Below are 27,006 nucleotides of genomic sequence, written 5' to 3'. Positions count from 1 at the left end.
AAAGACATTGGGCAATCGTAAAAAAATGTTTCCGTCGAGCCGGAGTTGAACCAGCGACCTATGGATATCTTATCGTGAATGCAACTACTTTCACGACTTTCGTGAGTTGAATCTACAGTCCACCGCTCTGCCAACTGAGCTATCGACGGATGCAGTGAACACAACTAGGAAAAGGACAAGTTGCTGTACAGTGAAAGTCGTTAGAGCAACCAACCTAGACTTAGAGGTAGGGTACGATAAAATGCAATTTACGTAAACGGCAAAACGCAGGTGTTCTAAAGGGATGGGCTTGCATTTATCCACCACGATGCAACGCCTGCAGTACCTGTCCACTCCTCTTTACCTTCAGGTGTATTACATAACCTGAATCAAGGTCATTTTGCTTTCCAGTTGGTGTCGTCTGTTAGTTGTGTCATGGCAGCTCTGATGTATTCGCTTAAAGGCAACAGACTTCTGTGTATACAAATGTTTGTGGAACTATATCTCAAGCTTACAGAAGGCAGCTGTGTTTATTTTTGTTCCACGCGTGTGATCGTCCATCCGGATTGTATTCAAAGGATTGCCCGGCGTTTAAATGTATAGGTTTTGCACATTTGTTTTAATTTGCAATTTATTTAACGTTTAAATTTTGTGTTTGAGTGACGTGTATTTACCTTTTCATGCTCTAGAAAGCTAAGAGCCCTTGCCTTACTTTTCGTGGAAGCACAGACAATGTTTCCTTCGTCAAAAGAAAAATGTGCACGTCACAGGTACTCAACATTAAAATCAATTGAAAGGAAGACCGAGGACGACAGCCCAAACAACTCATTGTGGAATATTGAAACACTGTTTGGCGCACACGGTAACAGCCTTTTAATGTTAGTGCAATTTATTGATATCGTACCGGGCAAGCTACAAACGTAGTCAACAAAATAGACGAACTTAAAGTATAATCGAACGCAGGGGAAGTCGGATGTTATACCCAATCCTTCTAATAGGAAATGGCGGACAAATCAGACGTTATCCAATTGTGGAATCCCGTGATTTCCTTCTTTCGTTGTTACGCAATTATCCCTTTAAGACAATGTCATAAAGAGCCTCACTTTGAACGATGTCGCGGTTCGTTTTGCTGGTGTTTGCTAGTTGCCTTTGTTTATTTTTTCGCATTTATCATTTCGATCTTGCTCGTTATTGATACGTTTCATAGCTCGTCAAAGATGATTGCAGATGCGACGTTCTATTTAATTTACTATGCTCATTGCGAGATGACCGTAGTGTTTTTCGTATTTCGATCGTCGGACTTGTTGCACCTTCTTCAACACTGGATAGGAATTGAACGTCTACTCGAAGAGAATCAAATAGTTTTAGGAAAAGCTGTTAAATTTCAGTGTTGGTTCATTTTTATCGCTACTGTCATCATGTCCAATCTGGAGAATGGATTGTACATTACTGGCGCGGTATGTGCGGCAACCAAAACGAGTATATTAAGGCGATTTATCTTGATTTGGAATTTGATTTATTCACAGGTGATGGACGCTGAAAATGTGACCGACATCTTTTATTTACTGGTGAAGTTGGCGGGCAAAGAAACTGATTTAAATCCTTACTTTGGTGACTACAAGGACATCTATGGATTTGCTTTGATTTTTGTCGAATCGCTGAGCGAAGTCGCCTGGATTTCCGGTGATTTTATAATTGCGTTGGTCTCGATCATCTTGCGACGCTATTACGAGGTACACTGCGAGCAATTGCGATCGCAACACGACGTCTCTTTCCAACAATTGGAACGCCTGCGCCGAGTCCAGTTGGCGCTATCTACGTTGACCCACAAAGTGGCTGAGATTTTCTCGCCGTTGATTCTCATAACTATCGGATGCGACGTCATTTACATCCTGACGTTTTTGTACTCTGGACTGGACGCAGACATTTCTAGTCCTAGTCTGCTCGTTCGTTTCATTTTCACCTATTCGTTCGCTTACGTCATCCTGAGGCTGATGTTTTCTGTCCACCTGGCTAGTCGGCTAACAGAAATGGTAAGTCAGACTTATGGCACAAAATATGGTGTGGGCCCTTACGTTTTTATGGTAAAACAGCCAAAGAAGACGTTAGATTATTTGCATAGGCTGCCTTCTCTAGCTGGCCACAGTATGGAACAGCAAAGAAATAGGCTGATAAAGGTATTCATTTTTTTTTTTTCTTTTATCTAATATTAAAGAATTATTATCATTTTATTTCGATGTATTTAGATGAATTTGATAGCGCAAGAAATTCAAAATGAACCCACAGCACTTAGCGGAGGAGGTTTTTTTGTCTTGTCAAAGTCATCGGCCGCAAAGGTCAATTTGATACTTTCGGTTTATCGTTTGAATATAAAAAAGTCTTTAACGGATTTCCCTTTCTTAGCTATTCGGTTTGATCGTCACGTATGAAGTTGTTATGCTGCAATTACCGCGCTAAGACACTGTCACATACAACATCTGCTAATGTATGTTGCACGACATTACAATTACAAGAAAAATACTACAAGACAAAAATATACCAATATAAAATACTAAAGACAGAATATGTGTCTAGTGCAACCTTAAATCTTAATCGAAGAATAACGCTTTGTAGGTTAATTGGCGGTGAGAAGTAATGTCGTATAGAAAATAAAAAATTCCGAAGCTCCTGGAAGGCATCGTGGAGTAAAAAATACATGGCAATGGAAAAAATTTCCGTCGAGCCGGAGTTGAACCAGCGACCTATGGATGACTCGCGAAATTCACGATTTTCAACTATATCGTGAACAACTACTACAGTCCACCGCTCTACCAACTGAGCTATCGACGGATAAAGTTAAGAGAAATCAAATTGAAAGAGTTCTTGTTTTTCGGCAGGTAACTCCACCCCTCGTTCGTGACCTCTTAAAGTTTCAGCGCCTTTGGCATGAAAGTCGGAAAAAGACATAGCAAGCAAATCCCGTTATGTACAAAAGAGGTGCAAGGACCTGATGAATGAAAATTGCCTAATAGATATCAGTTTAAAGCTTCCTTACCATGGCTGTGGAGTACTGGCTATTCCTAAGGAATTTCTAAAACTTTTGCTGGTGCGTGTATACGTAGATTGTCATCCATGTTTCTACTAGGTTTCTGGTAACTTGCGAACAGATTTGTACTTCCTTGAAAGTAGAGTAGCAAATATTGTCAAATCCGAGTGAAACTGGGGAGAATTTTTCAATTCGAATCAAGTGCACTACACGTTTCTCACTAGGCAATTGGCCTTACTTGTGTACTGAACTATCAATGTCGTAAATGTATTCAGACCAAGCCAGTCCAGTGTCTATGTTAAACCAGAATAAACTTCCAAATTCTAATCACTGATGGCCAAGGTATTGAAATTAAAAGTAAAAAACTGAAAAAAAAAAGATAGCTTGTTTCATGATATTGCTCGGTAAATGTTTCAATGGCGTGTTAGGCGAACTCTGTCGGCTGCTGCAGTTCCTCACGAGAACACTGAACAGCGTGGACCATTGGCATGGACAGTATCAGCTGAATAAGTGAAGAGAAAAAAAGGTAAATAATTACTGTTCATATTTACATATATATTTTTCGTTTATAATAATGATTGCAACATACAATTTAAAATTATATAGATCTTGACGTAGATGTGCGATTTCGAAAAGAAGGGAGAAGTTGGGGATCAATCAGTGAATCAAGGAAAGGATCAGCGGCGTAGCCTAAGGTAGGATGTTTGACTCTCTGATCTTTAAGAATACAGAGAACTGTCTTCCCATTAGGTGCGGCTTTGTCAAGATATCCACCGGCATCCAACAAGGCTTGAAAAATGATGAAGTAAGACTCTGATGTCTCGTCTCTCGAATACTTTTCTGCCAAAAAGTGAAGTGGAGTTTTGCCGTGTTTGTCGACTGCGTTGGGATTGGCTCCAGCGTCCAACAGCAGTTGAATAATGGATACAGCATGACTTGTAGAATACAGTGACATGCCTCCATGGTAATCAACCATGGCGATCGCCACGTGTAGCAGACTAGTGACTCCGTTATTTTGATTGTAGAAATGGATGTAACGTGACAGGTATTCGGTTAACTGACGAATTTCGTCTTTGTTTAATCTTGGAAGCCAATTTGAAATGAAGAAGTAAGTTTTTTCGAGGATATCAAAGAGTTGCCTGTCGGGAAGAGTCACTGGTGGGACAGGTAACATATTGGCGAAAATTTCTAATCCGAATTTAGCGATTGCCAATAGGTTAGCAGACGATAATTCTTGTTTTAAAGTACCGTTGGTTGGCTGTCGTCGTTTCAAACAGACTAACATTAAATCAAATGTTTCTGCAAATATTTTGACACACTTAGGTGATGAGTTCGGGTTGAACCCTTTGGAATGTTCCAAGATTAGCAGACAAATGTTGGTGGCATGGATGTACTGTTGGTGAAATTTACAGTAGATTCCATAATGGAGTAAGTTTCCAAGATGGAAAGAGTTTGGGCCAGTTTCACTTGTTTTGTCTTGACTAAATATTCGTTTACTAACTAACAGAGCTTGAACTACAAGTGGTCCACAAAGAAGGTCCCAACCACCGATCGACCTGTGCATGGACGATTGCTCTACCAGCTCTTCCAGTTCATCTGGTGTCATAAATTCAGTAGCTTCCTCAAAGATGCTGCTGACAATCTCTGAGAAAACGTAAGGAATTTTAGGTATAGGTTCTTGTCCACCAGCTGTAGAGTAACGTAATGTTATTGCTTGTTTCCAGCAAAGCAATCCACGCCATGGCCCGTTATGGCATGGCGCTGTCTTGCACAATGACTTTCGTCGAGTGTGGAGAATCTGTTTGAAGATGAAGGCAGCACCCATCAATTCGAGAGCGATTATCTTCTCGTGTTTGGTAAGCGAGCTGGCCATAAACGAATTAAGAACGAAGTCCAACCAATATGCCTCGTCGTTGACTACGTCAATCAGGTATTCAATCAGTTTGATTAATGGGACGTGTTTACAAATGTCTGATATAACTGCAAATGTGCCTGCAGGTAAGACGAATGAGGGCAAAACTTGAGAACAATCCAATTTCTCCCATGAAAAAGGACATCTCTTCGGTTTGTTGTGTTTTCCGTGCGGGTACAGTTCTTGCAGGATGTGAAATTTCAACTGATGAACCAAAAACTCAACGACATAGAAGTGATTGTTCTTGACGGCGACTTGCAGGGAAGTCTCTTTTTCTTTGTTGCAATAACGCGTAGCTATAAATTCGATTGTTATTGATTTCCAGGTGTATTTGTCGCGAATGTCGATCAGCTCTGCTACTGACCCTTTGTTGACAGCTTGACTAAAGAGGCTAAACACGTCTGGAGTCATGGTTGTAGCGTTGTACAACTCTTACCTATTGTTCATACTGGTAAACAAACAAACACTTAGAAGTTTACTGTTGTGCTGAAAGCTGCGCGAGGAGTAAATTCGAATAATCAGGTAAGACACGACTTTGCATGACATACTCTGGATGAAGACTACCAGGTTTGGCTGTAGATGCTACAAAGGATACTCTTTTTATTGTGGGAAGATAAAGGATGGTTTCATCCTTCTTCCAAGTACTTGACTTTGCCCAAGGTCTATTTAGCAATCTATTTTTAGCTGCTGTCTTACATTAAAATGCAGTACAACGTAGGCGATCTAGGAATGGTTGAGGATTTATTTGTGCAAAGGCCTTAAACGCCCCTTTTATGGCCATATGTTGAAGGGTTTGATAGTAGTGCAAGTTTGAGGAACACTTTTGGGGATGGTTGATTCCGTTGGGAAGGCATTCCTCCGGAGTAGAAATGCACCAAATTTACACTCCAATGTGAATGCACTTTTATCTTTATGCATGGTCTATGCAGGATACTACTGGACGGTATCTATTTTTACGGGAGGTTGAAAATTTAACTTTGTTTCTTGGTAGGTCGTTGTTTCCATGGCAGATTAATCCCCATAGTTGATCGATTACTCTAGCAACAGTACCATAGACGATAAGAGTGTGGTATTCGTTTTGACCTCGACCGATATCTCTTCGCAAACTTCCAGGTAATTGGACTATTTTTGTGCTTAGTTTAAGCAGAAACCCAGAAGAACGACTTTTGATTTATTTTCGTTTTTGTAGCTATTTTAAGGATACGAAACTCTTTATGTGTCAAATTTCTGCAAGATATTTTCATTTGGGAGTTCATTGCCATTCTTTCTCAGAAAATGTTCTATTCATGTACTAAGTGGAATACCACGTTATTGTGTCACCAAGTAGACAGTTTGGCACCTGTTTTCTGTTATCTAATGGCTGATTGCAATTTTCTAGGTTTTTGGGTAATCTGTTGCTGGCCAAGAATATCGCAGCGTTGTTAACTAGATTTACGACGTTAATACATCATATTTATTGCAAGGTAACCTACCATCTGGTCTTGATGTTATCTAGATCGTGGGGGTGAGTTCCAAAGAATTCGTGGTGCAGTTAACTCTAATTCATGTTTTGCTTTATTTTGCATTACCTGCTATCCCGCAGCAACGTAAATGTTTTCTCCGCCAAAACAGCAGCCATTTTCCGATGACGGCTTTCTTTTATATTTTTAGGAAAGTCATCGTTCCACGGGGGACCAAACCTGAGGGACACAATGAAACTTTCCTGTTTAAGTGTTAGGTATACCAAATTCTATTTATTAGAAAGTTGTACAGTTTTCGGTGTCACCGTGGATTCAGCTGTATCGCTTTAATACTCTGCAGCCAGTGACTATTCATTAAAATTCTACAACAAAGAAGGTTAGTACCAATCAGCAGAAAGCTTCACAATTGCATTTATTCAAAGTTTACATTAAATTTACCGTTAAAAGTGCTGTGAAGAAGGTGCTTTGCAAATGGAATTTGAATTCAAATGTATTTTGTGCACAGCAACTGGCAAATTAGACGGACAGTGCTGTTAAATGAATGGATATTTGTTCAATATTGGAAGCTACCCGGTTAACTTGAGTATCAGCATCAACAAGAGCACAGAATAACATTTCGGAGTTACCTTCCTCGGATCAATTTCCATGCAGGTAATTTCTGTTGAACATGTCACATTAATAACCGTTAAGTGTTGGAACTTGCTGTTGTTTCACTTTTGGTTTCCAGTTTAACATTGGTATGTTAAGTCCCTTTTCTGGTTTCTGTTCTTTGAAAACAAACGTTTAGATGATCGAGAATGGTATTCCACATTTCATAGGTGACACAAAACTGATTCGCTATTCTTCGTCGAAGCTGTTCGAATGTAGTGGTCGTTTCACAGTCTAACGTGAAATGAAACGGTCAGGACAAACACGGAGGAGTATTTAGGCCGAGGTGTTCGCTCCAAATCTCCAAAGTTCCTGTGGGGTAAGTTGCGATTTGATAATTCGTTGGTTTCTCAGAATTACAGTAAACCCACAATCAAGATTTCTAGCTGAAGCTGAGATGGATGACATTTTGGCCAAAGACTCGCTGGATACGTGGAAATCTACGAGTTCCAAGGGAATGACGATGCCAACAGTCGGGCAGTTCGTTAGGGACAGCCGGAATCGTCAAAGAACTTTCTCTTACTGTCCCCCTATCGTTATTGATTCGATGATAAAAGAAAATTGTTTGAGCTGTCGAGAGAGTTGAGAGATTTTGAACAGATTGAATGAGACCTTGGAGGTAGTAGAACCAACGGACCAATCCGCCTCTTCCAATGTTATGTAAGTACGGTATTTTTCTTATTAAAGATACTGATTTATTTGTTTAAGATGAAAGCAGAACTTGTATGCCTGGGCGTTTCATTCCTTTTGTGTTAGGTAACAAACTTTTGTACTCCTTACCAATAGGCTTCACTGCAACAGTTTTCCTGAAATTGTGGATGCACGTGATCCGCACAGCTTGAAGAGAACGACGTGGAGTATTGAAGTAGATGTGGATGTTGGATGTCGGTTTCTTTTGCGTGAATTCCATCGCCATTTTTTGCGAATTGTCGCAGATCATTGCGTTCAATAACTCTTTTAATGAGGACAGTAGATAAAACAAGAAGAAAGTGAGCAAAGTTTCTCACCAAGGCCTTTTTTTATTTCGTCATTCATCTCTGAAATTGCCGTCGAACGGGTGAGTTAATTCGTGCACATGATTTTCAATGAATCAATTATTTACCTCATGGCAACCTTGTTTTGTTTTTTATTCTAGTATTTCGATTTACTGCGATCATTGACTACTTCGCAACTCTTGACGAGAAGGTGGTTTCTCTGCATCTGAAGAGCTTGTTGCGATCTGGTGTTTATATCATCCAAAGCCTAGAAATGCGGTAAGGCGATGTACTTTGAAGCACGGCCATCATTTGGGAGAAGGGCCAACGTCTTCGGGTGAGTCACACAAAATCTTTTCTTTCCGTTTTCGAATAGTTTATTTGTTACAATAGGGAATGCAATAGAGATTTGAAGTAATTCAAATGTGATGCAATATTCTAGTAAGATTGGCTAAGCAAAAGTGATGAAATCGTAGCAAAACTCGGTGATACACAAGAGAATAATAGTTCTAGAGCATTCTTTGTAATACGACCTAATGAACGTTCTTGGAAAACTGGGCCTGGGGCCCTATTTAGTATAAACTATTTTATATAACTGATCTTCTTCTCGAATCGTAGATCTACACTAGTAATGTGAGTGTATATTATGTAATTCTTAAAAAGACTGGCTATGCAGAGAATAGTTTTTTTTTTTTTTTAGTTGCTAACTCGGCAAAATGGATGTTGAGATAGGATAGGGTATAATGGATACTGTAATATACAATCTGATGGGAAATGTTGACGGAAAAGTGAAATGGTATTTCCCCTTTTTCTATGTTGCTTTTTTGCACGTTGGTTGTTTTCATAAGGGTTTATGATGTTATAAGGTTTATGTGCCTATCTATTCTGGGCTATTGTTCATATGCAATGTTCCATAGAGTGTCGTTTATTCAGCGTTTTTTTTTTTAATACTAATTATTCCTTTTTTATCTTTCAGGACAATCAAATCAAAAAGTTATTGTATCAAACATTGTAAAATACTAAGTTCGATATTCTTCGCAAGATCCATCAGTGGAATGCCCATCCTTACTGCCTTCAATGGACTGTTGCAGTTTTTGGCGATTTTCGAGAAGTAACAAAATGGTAAATTTTTTTGTAAAAAATCAGTAAATATTATTTCTTTCAAGTACAAAAACATTTTTATAGCATCGTGCTAAACAGTACAAAGACAATCGTATCCGGCTATCTGCTGAATTATCCATTTGGGGCTCTCGCGCTGCCGGTGGTCTTCGGAATATTGATCTTGCAATTCAAGAGAAAAGGCCATCACCTGAAAATGAAATAACTAAACAGGTAAAAGCAGAATAGATTATTAAAGTTTTTGAAATTGATTGATGTGAGCTTAAATTTACCTTTAAAAGCACAATGGCGACCAATCAATGATTGTATACTGGACGGAAGTTGATGTTCAAACGGAATTCTTGCTTGTCGTATGACTTGCGCGCAGATAAAGGAGAGAGGAGGTACGGTATTAATTGCTTGTTCCATGATTAGGTGATTATCTAACAGATACTTTGTTTTCTGTTCTTTTAAAATGGTGGTGAATGTTTTCTCATCCGGCGTCGTTTGATCAAGACGACCTCCAGCATCCAACAAGGCTTGAAAAACTGTTTCATACGATTTTAAATCCAGTCGAAACCATTCGTAATTCTCAGCCATAATGTGAAACGGAGTTTTGCCATTAGAATCCGTAGCTGTTGGATCAGCTCCGGTTTCAAGAAACAACTGGATAACAGGTACAATTTTACTTTGATATCCTTGTATGACGTCAATCTTCTTGATTGCCAGATGTAGGAGACTAGTGAAACTATATGCATTATTCGCGCCGAAATAGTTTGTTAGACAATCTTTCAGTTTTTGGATTTCCGGCTGGTTATGCGTAAGAATGCGATCTAATAGCAAGCGGTAAACGTTTTCCATGATGATGTGTTGCCAATAATCTATCGTCGTCCTCGTGACGGGCGATAATAGGGCAAGCTTATGTAAGATGGTTAAGCCGAATCTGAAAACAGTTAGGAGATCAGCGAAGGAAAGTCCCTTTTTCCGTTTACTGGTTGACTGTTGTTCCAAACATTCAAACATCAGGTCGAGAGCTCTAACGAAAATTCGGATACATTGAGGGGAAGAAGTCGATTGAAATCCATTCAGTTGTTCCAGAATTAGCTGCGAAATGTTAAACGCGCGATTGTAATCGTTTTCCTCGTAACAGCAACGATAACCGTAATGTATTAGATTTTCTAGATGAAATGAATTTGGACTCGTTTGTCCTTTGTTAAATTGATTCAAAATTCTTTCGCTAACTAATAGGCCCTGAACTTGCACGTCGACGTGCCTGTAATGACGTTGCCAAGTTTCTTTAAACTTCTGAAGCGATAATTCTGATGTAATTATTTGAAATTTATCCGTAAAAGCTTTTCTAGCAATTCCCGATAGAACGTAAGGAACATTAGGTATGGGTAAATTACCACTCGCTGTAGACTTACGAAGCATCATGGCCTGTTCCCAACATTGCAGCCCACGCCAAACATATTGTTTGTGCTTGAAAATAAACGCAGTGCCCATCAGTTCTAGCGCAACAATTTTGCTTGCTGATTGATCGAGCTTGAAACAAAAGAATTTAAAATAAATTCCAACCATTGGAAGGGTTCGTCATTGACTGGGTCAGTTAGATACTCAATCAACTTCTCGATGGGAACTTGGTGGGAAATGTCGCGAATTGTTTCCATTTCAAGTGACAGCGTTTTGAACGGCGGGAGAGGTTTGTTAAAATCTAAACTTGCCCATGAAAACGAACAGGCATAGTTAATTGTTTTCTTCCATTGCGGATAGACTTGATATTTTAATTCTGCAATCAGAAACTCGACTACGTTGTAGTGTCCGTTGTCAACGCCCACCTGAAGAGGCGTATTTCCTTCTTCGTTGTAGCACTTTACTATGAAGTTAACAGGTATCGCCATCCAGTTGTAATTTTTACGTATTTCGTTTAGTTCAGTAATGGAGCCTTTACGTGCGGCCTCCAAAATAAGATCGTCGACATTTGATGTCATTGTAATTCTGTCTGTTTTGTTTCCCAAAGCTTTCTTAGACGGCGACGAAGCACAGTCGTAACGATGATTCACCCGCCGCCAATGCGAACTTCTGACTCAAAATCGAGGAACTGAAGACCAATACAATATTGGATAGTTTGCGAAAAGAAATGCGACTTGTTACCACCGAGGTAAGAAATAGACTCAGAGCAGATTCGCGTCTTGTTACCTTCTTTAGGTTGTTTTTGTGGGTAATACCCCTGGTAAGGATTGGGTAATTCAGTCTAGTTCTGTGAATTAGCTGAAGTGAGACAATGTCGACCTCTGTGTAGCTTTCTTGTATTTTCTGGATAGAAAATACTGTTGCGTTACATAAGTGTTTGTAATTGCTGGAAGTAGTTGAGTAAGTGGATGTTTAGGCGTTATGTAAGCTATTCCCAAGTCACATTTGCCATAGATTTTCATCTAAATAGGAAGACAAAAGTGTCACGTTTTCTACGGCTGACAAGCTACTTGTTCGTGAGATTTCGCTAACGAGAAATGCAGTGGTTTGGGCAGCAAACGTAGAAAGGTAAAAATTTGATATTTCATGATACGATTACTTCAACTTAAGCTATTAGAGTAATTTTTCTAAGGCCATTTATTTTTTCTCTAATCATTTAACAGAGTATGGAATTTCTAGCCGACAATTAAATAAAATTACGTTACGGAATTACACAGCTGCAATCCATTCGTGAAGAACATTACGCGTTCAAGTCCACCTGCAGCGCTAGTAAGAACGTCATGTTAACCAAAATACTGGAGGCGACAATGTAAATAAACATCTTTACTTACTTGACGGTGAGTAATCAATGTTTATTTGCATCATTTATTAATGAAAAGTAATGGCCAAGTATTTTTATTCAATTTTTTAAGGAGAGTCGTGGAATTCCGAAAACAAAGTTTAATGAAACTTGGAATGAATATACTGGAAGAACAACAAAAATTGCCCATTTCAACGCGACTTGGAGACCGGAGGTTAGTTGTCAAAACACAAAACCTTGTACCCGCTGGGAAACCATGAAGTTCTTGTTGATTTTCCTGCAGAGGATGCTAAACAAGACGACAAAGAATCGTTAGTTGGTGTAAGACAAATTATTCACGGTGCTTTTTACTTTTACAGGCGCAATGCTGTTCAATGAATTGATGGACGCTCAGTGGAAGTTCATGCTCTTGTCCATCAATTTTGATGCTTTCTTTTCGTATGACTTGAGCGCAAGAACACTTCAAAGGTAACACACTTTTCGTCCACATATCAACTCTAGCATCAAAATTTTCGTTGGATTTGAGTTGTTTTTTCTTTACTCGTAAAATACTGAGAACAGTTTCTCCATCTGGCGCCGCCTGATCCAAGTGGCATCCAGCATCCAACAATGTCTGGAAAACGTTAAAAAACGATTCCTTCGAATGTGGAGTACACTGTTCGGCTAAGATGTGAAGAGGAGATTTTCCGTTTTCATCGACAACTTTAGGGTCGGCTCCAGTGGCAAGGTATTTTTGAATGATAATTATTTGCATTAGATGATCCGCATTGGTTGATAAAAACTTGTCAATTGCCAGGTGAAGAATACTGGAGAATCCGGAACGTAATTTTTCAATGCGAAAGAAATTTGCAAGGACAAGATTTAATCGATCGTCCTCGTCCCTGTCCAAGTTGAAAGTCGTCAACAGGATGATTATCAGTAAATGCATTTTCTTCATAACGGAATGCCGCCATTGGCCATGCTGAATGCTGACTGGAGGTAGTAATATCAAATGTGTTGCAATCATCGATCCAAATTCAATGGCAGCTAGGAGATTGGCGAACGTTAATTCTTCTGATCTCTCTGCAGAGTCGAACGGGCTGCGTTCCAGAACTATTAGGATGTCTGAGAAGAACAGAAAAGTTTCAATGAATACTTGGAAACATCTGGGAGAATCTGGTCGACTGAACTGTTCCATAAGAAGAAGGGAAATGTTGATGGCGTGCCTGTGATGCATCTGCGTATTTTGGATGACGTTTCCAGTCAACAAAAAGTGTTCCCCGAATTCTTGCAATGTTTTGAGGTGAAACAAGTTCGGCTCTGCTTCGTAAGGTTTTCTTTGTCCGAACGTCCGCTGAATCACGAGAAGAGCTTGGATAACAGTGTCGGATATGCCATTATGGCATTTTAGTTGTTGTTCCAATTCTTTCAGCTCTTTAAGTGTCGTAATTTCAACCGCATCGCCAATCGCCCTACGGGCAGTATCTGTCAGGACATATGGAATTTTCGGGATAGGCATCCGTCTATTGGCTGTCGAATTCCGGAGTTCTAACGCCCTCTTCCAGCATTTCAACCCACGCAAACCTACGGCAATTTCATCCGGCTCGAATTGCTCCGTTAAAGGTATTTTCAAAATGAAGGCAGCGCCCATTAATTCAAATGCTATAATCTTTTCAGGACGTGACATGTTGCTGGCCGCTATGGAGTTTAAAACAAACTCGAACCACGAAAGCTCGTCGTCGACAACGTCGATCAGATATTCCATGAGTTTGTAAATGGAAGTCTGTTCTGCGATGTCCCGGATAATGGCGACTTCGGGTGATGGCAGTACGAACGTTTGAGTGTATTCCTTGCCAAATTCTGCCGGACCAATCGAAAATTTATCCAAATCCACTCTATCCCACGAGAAAAGCGACATATGTTTCATTAATTTCGATCGTGGATGCTCGTCGATTTTGATGTTATCCTTGATGGCTTGCACCAAGAATTCGATAACTTCAAATTTTCTTTCTCTAATGGCCATTTGCAATGGCGTCTCACCTTGTTCGTTACGTTGACTCAATTTTTCCAACACTTTATTACTGTCTGTGTCAAGTATTTCACGTATACGACCTATAAGTCCCTGACGAACGGCGTCGAAAACAAAATAGTCACCTGGAGAAACCATTTCAAATTCTATTTTCGTATTTCTATTTTCAGGATTTTTCAAAAGTATTCGACTCACGACAGTCGTGCACTGCTGATTACGCTGCAACAAATAGTACATACAATGGCGACTGATACTATTTATACTGAAAATGGAAATCGACGTCATGCCGACGCCATAGTGAATCCTGCAGAAAGCGGCCCGAACTTCGCGGAAATGAATTTATAAATATACACATGGAAACGTTTTGGAATGTCTTCATAGAAGGTGACGTGAAGTAGACTATCTTTTCGGTCATTAACTTTGGAAACTTTGTTCAATAGTAGAAATTTCTCCATTTTGAGTTTCCCAACAATTGCGCCATGTTGGATTTACGACCGGTTATTTTTGGTAATAGCCGCCTCGGAATACGTGAATGTCGACGGCTTCAGTAATCAAATTGCTAAACTATTGAGCAACGGACAATTCCACAGAAATGTTACCTCGTCTCTTCTGTTAAAGAGATCAAATATTTTGGGTTTAAACCTAACGTTGTGGTGAAATTAATGACAAAATTCTTATTAAAAAAGTTGTATCACTCTATATAATATTTGTTGTGGACGGAATACGTGAATTCTGGCACGAAATACATTTACAAATTGAAAATAAAGAGCGACGTTTTTTAGAGATGCGAGCTTATTTTTTTAACGATTATGGGCCACGTTACCCGTGGCGTTCATAGCGGGATTTTTTGGAACCATGCGAAACATAGAGATACGGGCTTATTTTTTCACAATTATGGGCGACGTTACCCGTGGCGTTCGTAGCGGGAATTTTAGAACTACAGAAAAAGCATGATATTAACGTTAGGCAGTAGTCATAACGTAGGTTTTTTATCACATGGAATAACCAATTGACGTTAAAAAAACGCAAAGCATAAATTAAAAAATTCTCACTTTTTTAACTATGCAGTTCTGTAATAAAATACTGTTATATCAATTGTAATTTTGTAATTGATTTTCAACAAAAATATCAAGAAGTTTGGCATCGTTGTTTGACAAATTCAAATGGTTTGACATTTCGACGAGAGTGTATATAGTCACAGTCTAACTTTTGATAAAGCTGCATGGATAAGAGGTAGAGAATCTGCTTAACACTTCAATAGTCTTGAGTTGAAACCTTATTGTTGTGGTGAAGGTATTCAGAAAATGTTCTTTAAAAAATCCTGTTAGAAAGGCATTTTTCACAAGGAGGAGGCATTGGTGGCAGCAAGTGTTACAATGTAAATATCAATTGTATCTTCACAAAAATATTTTATGTTCCAGTGTTCATTGTTTTACCCCAGTGTCATGAAGCTGGCCACACCTCGAAAGGCTGCCAGAATCTATTCGGTGAATTGACGGAAGATGGAAAGCTGAGGGAAAAATACACAAGTGTTACAATGTAAATATCAGAAACTGTGACCCCAGTGTGATGAAAAGGAACTGAGATATAGGCATCGTCTGTAGAGATCACTTTAACAAGTTTGAGAAAGTCATGCTCCAGGTAAGCCATTTTTCGAACTGTATTGTGTGCTTTGAAAATATCTATTGGGTTTGCTTTAGGTTACAGGAAAAGATGTACCTCAATACATAACATCATTCTAAGGAGCCGGCCTGTGCCCAATACTACTTCAAAACATTAAGAATTCTGGTTACATAAAACCAACACCTGTACAGAAAGCTTCAGTTACAGTTATTCTTGCCTAAAGAGATTTGATTGCTTGCGCTGTCACGTACTCCGGCAAAACGACAATCCAATTAATTAACGCTGCGTAATTTTGAAACCTTGATGGCCTCGTACTGACTTGGTTCGAATGGGTCGGTATGAACTGGGTGAGTGGAAGATGGTAACTAAGATACTCAACAACCCCTTCGTGATATTCGTTGATTAAGTCATCTAAAATTTTACTTTTTTTCATGTAGGCGGCGTGCTTGGTACCGGTTATGAACATATTGTTAGAACAAGGTGTTGCTGGTGCGTCTCATGCCATGTTTCAAAAGCCAGAAGTTGTAATTGTCGCACCCATTCGTGAATTGGCCATTCAAATTCACCGGGTGGCGTGTAAATTCCCCTACAATTCGGTTTTCAAATCTGTGATTATCTATAGAGGAACTGTCACGAGCCATCAGCGGTCAAATCTTCAAGCTGGATGCAAAATACTCTTGTCGCGATCGCGGGGCGACTCAAGGATTTTCTCGACCGTGGAGTATTTGACTTCACCGGGGGTCAGGTTTTAAATTTTGGACGAAGCTGATCGAATGCTTGCAATGGGTTTCGGCCCCAATATTGAAAAAATTGTCAACCACCCAACGAAAGTATGTTCTCGGTGGCTTTTGAGTATGAGATTTTACTAATGTTGCTGCCCGTGGTTTAGGCAATAGTTTCTGCGTTCTTCGTATGTTTATTTACGTATTTGATGTTTGTATTGTTTTGTTTTTTTTCAGATATTGGCGGCGTAAACTATGTCGTAATTTATGACTTGCCAACTGATATTGAAGAGTATGTTCAATCGTGTTGATCGAATGGGCCGCGTGGTAAATGTTGGAAAACCAATAAGCTTCTTCGACGAAGAAAGAGATGACTGCTGGAAAGTTTGTGTCTTTGTTAACTAAGGTAAGAACCTACTCTAGTTTGACATCTAATTTTATTTCTCTGCCCTTGTGTTCGTTTTAATAATCCTACGTATTATTTTATTTATTTTATTATTTTTATTTATTTTTTTCCTCCAACGCCGATGTACCGCCATTCATGCAAGCGATGGTCTCAGGTGGGAATGGGTTACGACTTAAGCGCCCCTTCGACTCAAGGGGGCTTTGCTAGTCGATAAATGCGCCGAGTAAGTTTAGACCTAGGTAGTTTTTATTACTTGTAGATCTAATTTAATCTCTTCGCAGATCGGCGGTAGACCTGGATTTGTTGCCTTGCCTAATGAAGTTGAAGAAAGCTGTGATTAACTCAATGTCGTTCACCTGGTTGGCTTATTTCGAGTAATCCAAAACCAAAATTCTTTTCCAAGAACATCTTGGAACTTTCCTGCAATGCCTGCTTGCAAATTTGATGTGTTTATTTTGCTTACCAGATACTTGAATAAAAAACAAATTCATTATGTTTAAGGAAACAGGTAATGGGAAAAGTTTTATGTTGTACTCTTCCATTTCTAGCGAGATTTTTTTTTAAAATTTATCAAATAACTACATAGCTATCAAAATCTCAAACAGTATGTGTAAGGACAGTTATGGCATACCGGTAGCATGCTGTCCTACAGTGCGAAGGGTCTGTGGTTCGAATCCAAGAATGGTTAATATTGCTTGGCGCGGTCGTCCTAGAACGTTTCTGGAACGCTGGCGGCATCGTCCCAGAAAAATATCTGGGACGCTACCGATCGTCGAGAAGCTTGATTTTTTTCCCTTTTTTGCCATTTTTCGTTATTTTGACAGCTATGAAGAAAAAAACGTGCTTGGTGAATCTGAGCGTTGAACCCCAGACCTTCGGCTTCTGAAGCCGATGCTCTACCATTGAGCTATTTCATATATTTTAATACTACTAGTACTAATAGTATATTTAGGAATACGGTTTGGACTTGGAAAAAAAAAGCAAGTCTCCTTTTTGTTTCCTGACCATTCACTGGCTCAAAACATCGAACCCAAGACCCAGGCCACTTTTCTTTCCGAATACCATTACCTAAGATAGCCGATTACCCATTTTTTTCTCTGTCGGAAGTTTTTCTATCACACCATACGTTGTACATCGAAAACCATGATTTTTCTCCCATCGGTGACAGAACCGACTTCGTTTTTTTTTTCTTTTTCGGTTTTTCGTCCTGCAAGTTGCCTGTGGTGGCAATGACGCATTTAGCGTCGAAATAAACAATTGCAGTAATACAAAATAAAGTTCAGACAACGTTGTGTATTTGTGAAACGCAAAAAAAGAAAACAGGAATTTTTGAAATTTTTACAAAAGGACAAAACAAACATGGAAAAATCCGCCATTTTTATCTAACCCGAAAACCGTGCATCACAACATACGCAGACACGTTGCACGACAACAGAAATCTAAAACTTGTTTTTTTTCTTTGTTTTTTTTGCTGTTGTTTTTTTCTTTTCCCCATAGAAAATGAAAGAAAAATGAGAAATTCTCTTTACCGCTGCTGATGTTGCTGCAAAGGAATCAATGGCTGCCTGTCGTCATAGGATGGAGAAGATTCGTAGCTGATGTCATCGCTCTTCCGACGGTCGATCGTGTTGACCGAGCACTGAAAAAAAAACAGCTGTTCCACATCCAGATTGGTGCACCGACAATGCCTGTTGTGACGAATATGTAGTCTTCCATGTACGTCGCAGCCAGTTCTTGTACTTCATCTGGGAATGTAGCCGAAAACGTACAAGCATGACGGATTCCCTACAGAGAAACAAATAGTATTACATCAGTCAAATTTCATCACTCAAAAGCCATCGATTACATACTTTCGGATGCATCGTTGGATGGTTAACAATTTTTTCAACATTGGGGCTGAAACCTTCTTGTTTCGAAAGATGTTATGTATTGACGTACATCTTTTCTTGTAACCTAAAGCAAACCCAATAGGTATGTTTAAATTATAAAATACATTTTCGAGAAATGGCTTACCTGGAGGATGACTTTATCAAAATTGTTAAAGTGTTTCCCACAGACGATGCCCTTAAATAGTTCCTTTTCATCACATCACAGTTTCTGGAATGTATTTTTCATGCGGCTTTCCATCTTCTGTCAATTCACTGAATAGTTTGGCCAGCCTTTCGAGGTGTAGCCAGCTTCATGACACTACGGGTAAAACAATGAACACTGAAATATAAAATATTTTTGTGAAGATACAATTGATGTTTATATTGTAACAATTGCTGCCACCGTTGCATCCTCCTTGTGGAAAGTCCCTTGCTACATGGTCCTCTTCTTCGTAAAAATGTGCCCTAAAAATCTTGTTTTTTTGGTTTTTTGTTTACCTCATGGCAGGTACGACTTCCACTACCACCGCGGCCCCTCTCGTGGACAATCCTTCGAGATATGTCCCCTTCCCCATACTATGAAAAGCACCAAGAATTTAAGTTCGAACACCTTTTTCGATATTTTCATGTGTAGAAACACTGATGTGAACGAATATGACGGTACTCATAGATTCATTGTTTCACCCAAGCGGGATTTGATCCTAAGATATATCGCTTAGCCAACCAATACTTTACTTTTCAGCTATGGGCTACGATAGCAATGGTAGTTAAATGAATGCTTACATCACACAATTTTCACTTCTTAATATAAAATTTTTTGCTTGTCGATTATAACACTCAATTAAAGCTGCAATGAGATTTGAACACCAGAACTTTGTTTTGTCTCGCTGACGCTTTACCGTTAACCTACCTAGTCACATGTTCTGAAGTGTTCTGCACAGGGATAAATGTTCTGAATATTTTCGAGACATCTAGCGACGAAATAACAATTCATTTTCATGGCCTTCACAACTGTTCTGTCAGCTGTTCTGTCAGCCGTTCCATTTCGCGTGGCGTTGGATCTCAGGATGGCTGCTAAAATGGACGTCGTTCCTTCTTGAAAATTTCACGACTGATTTTGTGTCTTTCTTAAATCTGGGTTTTGTGAATAAAATCCAAGGAAACTTGTTAAAGGTATTATTGAAACTATTTACGTCAAGTGTTATTGCACCATTCATTAAAAATTATATAGAGAAGGAGGAGGAGCAGGGCTCGACTTTACCACGTTTGTCATCTCCGTTTGGCAAATACGCCCACTTTTGTTCCAAAGGTGCTTAACAATCTATATCTTCTAGATACTAACAGGTTCAACTCAATTCTATCAGATGTTACAATTTATCATTAACAGTTTTAACTATGTAACTATTTTTAGATCTTTGGGACTTACCTGGTGTGCTGTGTGGGCTGCAGAGTTGGCCCGTGGCAGAAAGGAATTCTGTGAATGTTCTTTGTTTAGTGTAAATAAAAGATTTTCAGTTCAACATAATTTTGGTCTTCTCATTGTTCGTAACTGGCCCGTCAAATGTGTCACATTGTGAAGGACACTGAAAATGTGAGTTTAGAAAACTTCTTTTTCAATTGTGTATTGAAGACTGATTCCTTTTTTATTAACTTTACGGGGAACAGGTAGGTAGAAAAAATTAAGCTTTCTTCTGATTTTGAACAACTCTTCGATAGCTGGTTGGTTAAGTGTTATAGGTGGTGGAACAAGTATTCCAAGTTTTTGATAATTTCTATAGTCAATTAATGTTAAATAAAATACACAGAAAAAAGTAAATTGAAATGAATTGTTTTATTGTCCCTCCTCCACCCAACAATTCCACCACTATTTTACATATATAACAATATACAAATATATACAGACATACAAATACACATACATACATGCACTTAAGTTAACCCATTGGCTGCCAGGCCATGCAACCTTGGGTTGCTTAAACTACAGTAACTACGCGTGACGTCATAAGGATCGCCACCAAGTGGAACCTTGTCCGAAGACAAAGTCCGGGCTGGCACAGTGATAGAAACCCTTCCGGGAATGCACACCCCAGGTAAACTATCACTGTACCGACAAAGAGAGGCCCTGCTGGTGCATTGCCTACTATGCGCCTAAAGACACAAGGCCTTGTGCCTTTAGGCGCATTGGCGACTGTCCCACCCCATGGTATAGAAACCATGAGGCAGAACAGCGCCACGGGTCCCTAAAGCTACAAAAAAAATGGGACACAAGCGGGGTGGCAGCCAATGGGTTAACTTACATACTACACACACAATACACAACAAAATAAAATACCAAGATGACGATCCACGATGAACGCCGCCATCGCCGCGGGCTGTCTGCTGAGCTACATCCTTTTTCGGTCGATTTTTCCATGAGGGGCGATGGGGAAGACGGCGATGAGATGACGGCAAGGCTTTAATGAGACGATGGCGAAGACGGCGACAAGACGATGACGATGGCGAAGACGGCGACAAGACGATGACGATGGCGATGGCGAAGGCGAAGACGGCGACAAGACGATGGCGATGGCGAAGGCGAAGACGGCGACAAGACGATGGCGATGGCGAAGGCGAAGACGGCGACAAGACGATGGCGATGGCGAAGACGGCGGCAAGACGATATGAAGGAGAAGGTGAAGACGGCGACGAGACGATATGACGGCGACAAGACGATGGCGAAGGCGAAAACGGCAACGGGACGATGGCAAAGGCAAAGACGGCAACGGGACGATGGCAAAGGCAAAGACGGCGACGAGACGATGGCAAAGGCGACAGATGAGGCGACTACCAGGAAAATTGTTCTTATATGTCCTGGGAAACAGATGATAAACAAATCAGATTCGAGAACCACATGATCTTTGATAAAAAAAAAAAGAGATCAAAGTATGGTTATGGTTAACTGGGGTGTCAAAATGGCAGAAGTTTGAAAACAAAAACTAGCTCAGGTGATTTCCTGGATTAATAGGACCATACTGATGAAATGGACTTAACGTAGGGGGTGCTACTTCTAAGACATGGCCTTCCATACTTAAAAAAAAGACACCGGCTGCATGGCAATCTTTTATCTTCAATCTACTTTCAACAAGAGCTGGACGCAAACAGTTGTGTTATAAAGCTATGCTTGTTGAATGAAGGTTGAAGGAGTTCAAACAAGGAAATGCCTAGCGCACCCAGAAGTCATAAACATTGAAAACAAAGGTGAAAAAAAGTTAATAAAACATTTAGTTCTCTAGATATACATGAAAAAAGAGATATATCTTAAAAAGTAATAGCTCAACTAGTGGGCTTGAGCTTGAAACGATTCAGCCAATACTTTTGAGTCTACTTACAATTCTACTGAGAGGTTCATTGCAAATTAATACTCTTGCTTACACTTTACCAATAACATTTCTGCTATTCTCTGAAAAAGAATTGGGAGACATTTAATCCTAGAAAAATCTGAAGATTGCATTTTCCAAAGCACAGTCTCAGCATTGACTTGCGAGCTTTCCATGCTCAAGTTGTCATAGCTTGTTAACATAACTAGCATCCACTTTCCAATTCTAATAATAAAGCGAAATTGTGACACCTAAAAAGCAAAATGATCATATGGTACTTACTTGGTACTATAGATGCACAAAACCACGTGAAAACTTAAAAAATCAAGAGAGCAAAAAGTTTTGCATGTTGACGTAGCTAATGACACACATAGCAGACGACGGTTGCATTCAATTTTCTAGGTTTTAATCCTACACGACAAATGTTTGTTAAAACCTTATTAAATAGGTATTCGGAATATTTCGACACCCTCAGATGAGTTGATTTTGTATTTGGACTTCCCTACTTCCTTTTGTGCAAATTTTCCGGAAATAATTCGGAAGTAAGGATTAACTTGAGAACATGAACCGCAAAAAGAAAAGAATCAGACTATTAGTTCATGTAAATCTGGTATACAGAACGAATGATTTTTACCTGATAACTTGAATTATGAGATATGTGAATTTTTTTGTCTTTTTCCTGATACATTCATTCTATCCCAAATTGTGTAAGACCGTGAAAATGTGGTTCTTTCTTTCTTGCAGAGACTTGCTAAAAGGCACATAAGTCTGTTTGCCTGGATTTGAATATGACGAAAGATTTGGACAATTTGTTTTCTTTAACTATTGGTCCTAGCAGAATCGACATGCTAATAGTGTGTGATACTACACAAGCAACGACAACACACAAGCAATGACAAGCTGTATACAGTCAGCGAAATTAAGTTTATTGCAAGATGTTAAACCTCGTATTAACTATTCTCATATAAATATAGCCTACACATATTTTCTTTAAGGTGCAATTACTATTGCAGAAGATGCCGGGACTGCATTTCATTTACGAATGGGCAATCCAATGTGGTGATCTGGTCATTTGTTTATGATTCCTGTTGTCTGGCTGTCCATCTTGGCATCCAGCGATTGCTGTTCTTATATCACATACAACCATTAGAGCAATCAAAGGAAAGAAAAGGAAAATAACTAAATTAAAAAGCAATGCTGAATGAGGACAGAAAAAACATCATCGTGTCATGACACTGCTCAGATGAACTGATTGCAACTGGGTTATCGATCTGTGAATTAAAGAATAAACTATATCTATATCATTTTTGTCAAACTTACACTGCAGAAATGATGAGATCTGGAAGTTCATCTTTTATCACAGAACATTACTATTCCACATGTTAGTGGTGATATTCAGTTGATTTTTTAGCCCATTGAAATGACAACCTTATGTGTTGACTGATAGTCACATGAAAAGAAATTGTTAAAAATTAATGACATGGTTGAGGTATATGCACATTTATCTTAATATTTATATATTATATTAAATATTGGTAATATAATATTTATACCTTATGCTTACTCATTTAGATGACAGCAGCGAAAACTTCCGGCTGCCTATCAAAGGAAAAGTGGTACTAAACAAAGCAGGATGCACATTAAAACAATTAAGTGAGGTTCAAATTTTGTCCGCCAGATGCTATCTCCTAATTAATGATTCATGCCCTCAGATAATTTGAACACAGCGCCAATACTGGCATGGCAAACCAAAGGGAAATCTTAAGAAACCCGACATTCTTTTCACAGGTATGAAATCAAAACGTAAACATCAAAGATAAGCCTTCGTTTTTAAACACCATGAAATAAAATAATTCGATAGTCATCAAGCTTTTGTTTTAAATGAATGCAAAAGCCGGTCCTTTTGTTAGGTAAGCTATCTGACTCGAACCACCGACCCCCCCCCCCCTTCCTTTACAATTTTAGCGCAATATTGGTCTTTACCTCTTCTGTTCTTCCAAGGTGATCCTTTGTCTAGCAGGTGGAGGTTCCCTTTCTTTCATCTCAGATCTTAAAAAAGGTTGGGAAGCCTGGACGGTCGAAAGTAACTTTGTGACAGCAATAATCATTCTCTCCAGCAGCCTGAAACAGGTAAGTGTTCCTTTCTCAACTTCCATTCTAATTCATCTCACGTTAAATATTTTCTCGAGTATAGTTGGGTGATCTCAGAGTCGATTCCCGAGCCCGACTACAACATGAGAGCTAAGGTAAAACTTAAAAATTTCTCGCTAAGTTCCTGGCATGTCTGAACTTGAAAATTAGCATTGCTTACGTGTACTTGGTGTGGTAATTAAATAACAAAACTTGTATGAATAGTGGCGCAAAAAGCGAATGCGTAGGCTGAAGCGAAAGCGCAGGAAGATGCGCGCCCGTTCAAAGTAGATTCTTTACACTTCTGAGGAGCGGAAGAAATCGGCACTTGATTCGTTGAGGTTTATTGATTTCCTAGAATTTAAGTAAAAATATCATTTTAATTGTCGTATTGCAGGTAGTTTTCAGTTAATTGAAATACTTTACCACACGATCTGCAATCAAATATAATCTCTGTGAAATAGTATGATTATTGTAATCATGTAAACATGTTGCAATAGATTTCTTTGCTTTGAATTATTTGTTTCTTTAAGTGTGCTGTGGTTTTTTGCCCTAATATTAGATTAATTTTATATCTCAATTTGTAGGCTAAGGGGAAGCAGTGGAATTCATCATGCTTATTTACTCACCGAATTCATTAAAGCCCCGTTGCAATCAGTTTGCCATAAAATCCGTAACAGAATCGGCTGTAGTTCTGTTGATTTTCAACAGTAACAGGACTTTAATGGTCTGGTTAATTACCTGGATTTCCTGTGCATTTCATTACTCGGCTCCTTCACCGTTTGTTCCATTGGCAGAAAATTTCCGATGATGAGGGACAGCTTAGGTTATCACAGACTAACGGTGGGCGCAATCATGGGTAAGATGACCTGTTGTTTTAAATATAAAATTGTTTTTTTTTTAAGTGTTTTGTATGTATAAATAAAGAAAAGATTGATGGGTCATTATCTGCTCTACATATTTGGAGATTTTGATTTTTTTGTAGGCGTACCTGTACTGGCAAATACATATCCATGTTCCGGTTTCGAAAATCGACTCTCCAATGCAATCTGGCCAATTTATGCAGTCAAGAAGATTTCCAGTCACATATGACTCTTCAGCATTCCATAGTCCACTAACTTAATATACAAGAAGCACAGATTACACTGCATAAAATCCAAATTAAATTCACTCTAAATTTGATCTATCATATCATTGATTTGAATGTATCTGCTGGTGCTATCTATCATTCATACCTATTTAACAAAACTTGTAAATAAACTTTGCTAGTGTTATCATATAATAGTCCTACCACAATTGTCCCTTTAGCTATGCATGTTTTATAGAAAGGAAAAAATTGTACATGTAAGTCAATCTACGATTGTTCTTGGGTTCATCATCCATAAAAAATCTGAAAATTCCAAATAATGGCATTAAAATACTTTATCCACTAACAATACACAGCAGACTACTTAAGTTTTTGTTTGAAGTCTGTCCCAGGTGATATAAAGGAATAGTCTACAATAAAGCTGCTACAAAGAATTCCTTGGCAGCCAAAAAATTTTGAGGTGTCACTTAAACTGGGGCAAACTTTCATCTACAAAACTGAAATGGGCTTGTTTGCTAATCAAAGGTTGCTGGCTGACACAAGCAACCATTAGGGATACATTTTAGTAAAATCGTTTGAGCCCTCTTTTGGATACAACTAATCAGCTCTTTTTGCAAGCCTCCACAGCCTAGTCACAAATGCCAGCCAGTTTTAGATACACATCAGCATTTTAAGAAATTAATTGACAAAACATAAGATTGTTATCTCCTTTTAGTATTTTTTACTCTAATGATTCTTCTTTATAACGAGGCAAGGCAGCTGCCTTGTGGTGCGAATAGGAATGCATTTATTGCATTTGGATTAACCATTGTCTTAAGGTATCTGCTTCACATTCTGCAGTGTTTTGCCTAATACACACACAAAAGATTAAAGTAATAAAATTATATAAACACAGTGCAAAGGCATTACCAGATGTAACATTTCCAATGCTGATGGAGAATCCTTGGTTGATCACATAGTAAGAAGCTTCAGCTACTGAGTTTCCATGGTTAGAGCGTCGAAAAGACGTATTACAAAAAACAGCTAGCACCCAGAATGAACTTTTCCCACTGTGGTTTGAATTTTTAATGCTTCACTTTGTACATTTAGATCATCACCCATGGATTAATTAATTTTCAAAATCATAAAGTAGATAAATGTGGGCATGTAGGAGCTACTCGGTTGAAAGACATTTTCATTTCTACATTTGCGAAGCGCGTACACTAAAGCTTATATCGCATCAAAATGGCCACCGTAGTACCTGTACTAGAATCTACGGTGTTCTGGTACCAAAACTTGCTATTGCCCCGTGGATACCAGGTGGCGCTGGTGTGGTGATTGTGCTGTATTGTATTAGGTATTCCGAAAGGTAAAATCTTAAAAAAATATCTGGATATAAATATGTGCACCACAGAGAATGAATGCAAAGCTTGGCAAATTTACAATTGAAAATCTATGATTGATCTTTAGAAACATTAAAATAAAATTCGCACAACCTACAAAATCGAATTTACAACAGTCCGTGAGAGCATCAGATCGGTGACAAAAAACATTTGAAAAAATTAATTACAAGCTATGCTAAGAAAATAATTTATACAGAACTAGAATTGTAATATTATTAATGAGACGAAAAACAATGTTAAATATGCCCGTCTCCAAGATTTAGTTTTCAAACTGAAAAAAAAAAAAGCAGGAACTCACCCATGGTCGTGTTGGTCCGAAGGAGGAAAATGATAACCCCCACGCAAATCAACCATGGAATCACTCACTGTTCCAGTAAGTATTATCCAGATTTATCTGAGATTTACCGAACGATTCAAAGAGAGATTTTTCAAGTGATTTTGCAAGCTATTTCAGTGCATTTCACCACCAAACTTCATTTTGTTTGGTATCCATCTGTTCATCCATTGAGTGAAAATGCCCGTGTTTGCACCACCAAAGCCTCTTCCTGGCAAGAAACG

General features: G+C 38.9%; 4 protein-coding genes, 4 long non-coding RNA genes and 2 other non-coding genes across 10 annotated transcripts; 3 read left to right on the top strand and 7 right to left on the bottom strand.

Moving 5' to 3' along the window:
* Positions 1–30: 30 nt before the first annotated feature.
* Positions 31–149, bottom strand: Trnay-gua (transfer RNA tyrosine (anticodon GUA)). The gene is made up of 2 exons: positions 113–149; positions 31–66 (listed from the first exon to the last, which is right to left on the bottom strand). It is a non-coding gene; the product is annotated as a tRNA-Tyr (tRNA).
* Positions 74–2,635, top strand: LOC130702398 (gustatory receptor for sugar taste 64e-like). The gene is made up of 5 exons (XM_057524078.2): positions 74–1,436; positions 1,506–2,012; positions 2,073–2,156; positions 2,226–2,315; positions 2,383–2,635. The coding sequence occupies exons 1-5, from the start codon at positions 981–983 to the stop codon at positions 2,434–2,436; spliced, it is 1,191 nt and encodes a 396-aa protein (XP_057380061.1). The 5' UTR covers positions 74–980; the 3' UTR covers positions 2,437–2,635.
* Positions 2,636–2,692: 57 nt separating this feature from the next.
* Positions 2,693–2,808, bottom strand: Trnay-gua (transfer RNA tyrosine (anticodon GUA)). Its single transcript has 2 exons — positions 2,772–2,808; positions 2,693–2,728 (listed from the first exon to the last, which is right to left on the bottom strand). It is a non-coding gene; the product is annotated as a tRNA-Tyr (tRNA).
* A 736-nt stretch (positions 2,809–3,544) lies between these two features.
* Positions 3,545–5,357, bottom strand: LOC130702636 (protein fem-1 homolog A-A-like). Its single transcript, XM_057524299.2, has one exon. It carries the CDS (start codon positions 5,325–5,327, stop codon positions 3,603–3,605), a length of 1,725 nt encoding a protein of 574 aa, XP_057380282.1. The 5' UTR covers positions 5,328–5,357; the 3' UTR covers positions 3,545–3,602.
* A 162-nt stretch (positions 5,358–5,519) lies between these two features.
* LOC130702638 (uncharacterized) lies at positions 5,520–7,423 on the top strand. The gene is made up of 5 exons (XR_009004385.2): positions 5,520–6,029; positions 6,295–6,379; positions 6,567–6,752; positions 6,882–7,027; positions 7,164–7,423. It is a non-coding gene; the product is annotated as an uncharacterized LOC130702638 (long non-coding RNA).
* A 1,864-nt stretch (positions 7,424–9,287) lies between these two features.
* On the bottom strand, positions 9,288–11,095 carry LOC130702447 (protein fem-1 homolog A-A-like). Its single transcript, XM_057524116.2, is given in 3 exon segments — positions 9,288–9,322; positions 9,390–10,625; positions 10,628–11,095. Coding segments are annotated over 3 exon segments (1,728 nt in total). The 5' UTR covers positions 11,085–11,095.
* A 1,102-nt stretch (positions 11,096–12,197) lies between these two features.
* LOC130702448 (protein fem-1 homolog A-like) lies at positions 12,198–14,012 on the bottom strand. The gene has a single exon (XM_057524117.1). It carries the CDS (start codon positions 14,010–14,012, stop codon positions 12,198–12,200), a length of 1,815 nt encoding a protein of 604 aa, XP_057380100.1.
* An 8,742-nt stretch (positions 14,013–22,754) lies between these two features.
* On the bottom strand, positions 22,755–23,479 carry LOC130702639 (uncharacterized). The gene is made up of 3 exons (XR_009004386.1): positions 23,403–23,479; positions 23,170–23,289; positions 22,755–22,971 (listed from the first exon to the last, which is right to left on the bottom strand). It is a non-coding gene; the product is annotated as an uncharacterized LOC130702639 (long non-coding RNA).
* Positions 23,480–23,897: 418 nt separating this feature from the next.
* LOC130702497 (uncharacterized) lies at positions 23,898–24,496 on the top strand. Its single transcript, XR_009004330.2, has 4 exons — positions 23,898–23,979; positions 24,044–24,095; positions 24,205–24,320; positions 24,377–24,496. It is a non-coding gene; the product is annotated as an uncharacterized LOC130702497 (long non-coding RNA).
* On the bottom strand, positions 24,260–25,134 carry LOC130702498 (uncharacterized). Its single transcript, XR_009004332.2, has 4 exons — positions 24,971–25,134; positions 24,609–24,848; positions 24,406–24,531; positions 24,260–24,333 (listed from the first exon to the last, which is right to left on the bottom strand). It is a non-coding gene; the product is annotated as an uncharacterized LOC130702498 (long non-coding RNA).
* Positions 25,135–27,006: the final 1,872 nt, after the last annotated feature.

Source organism: Daphnia carinata, chromosome 6 (genome assembly GCF_022539665.2).
Source record: "Daphnia carinata strain CSIRO-1 chromosome 6, CSIRO_AGI_Dcar_HiC_V3, whole genome shotgun sequence".
Classification (NCBI taxonomy): Eukaryota; Metazoa; Arthropoda; class Branchiopoda; order Diplostraca; family Daphniidae; genus Daphnia; species Daphnia carinata.
Note: the sequence above shows the minus strand (reverse complement) of the source record. Positions and strands in the feature narration are given on the sequence as shown.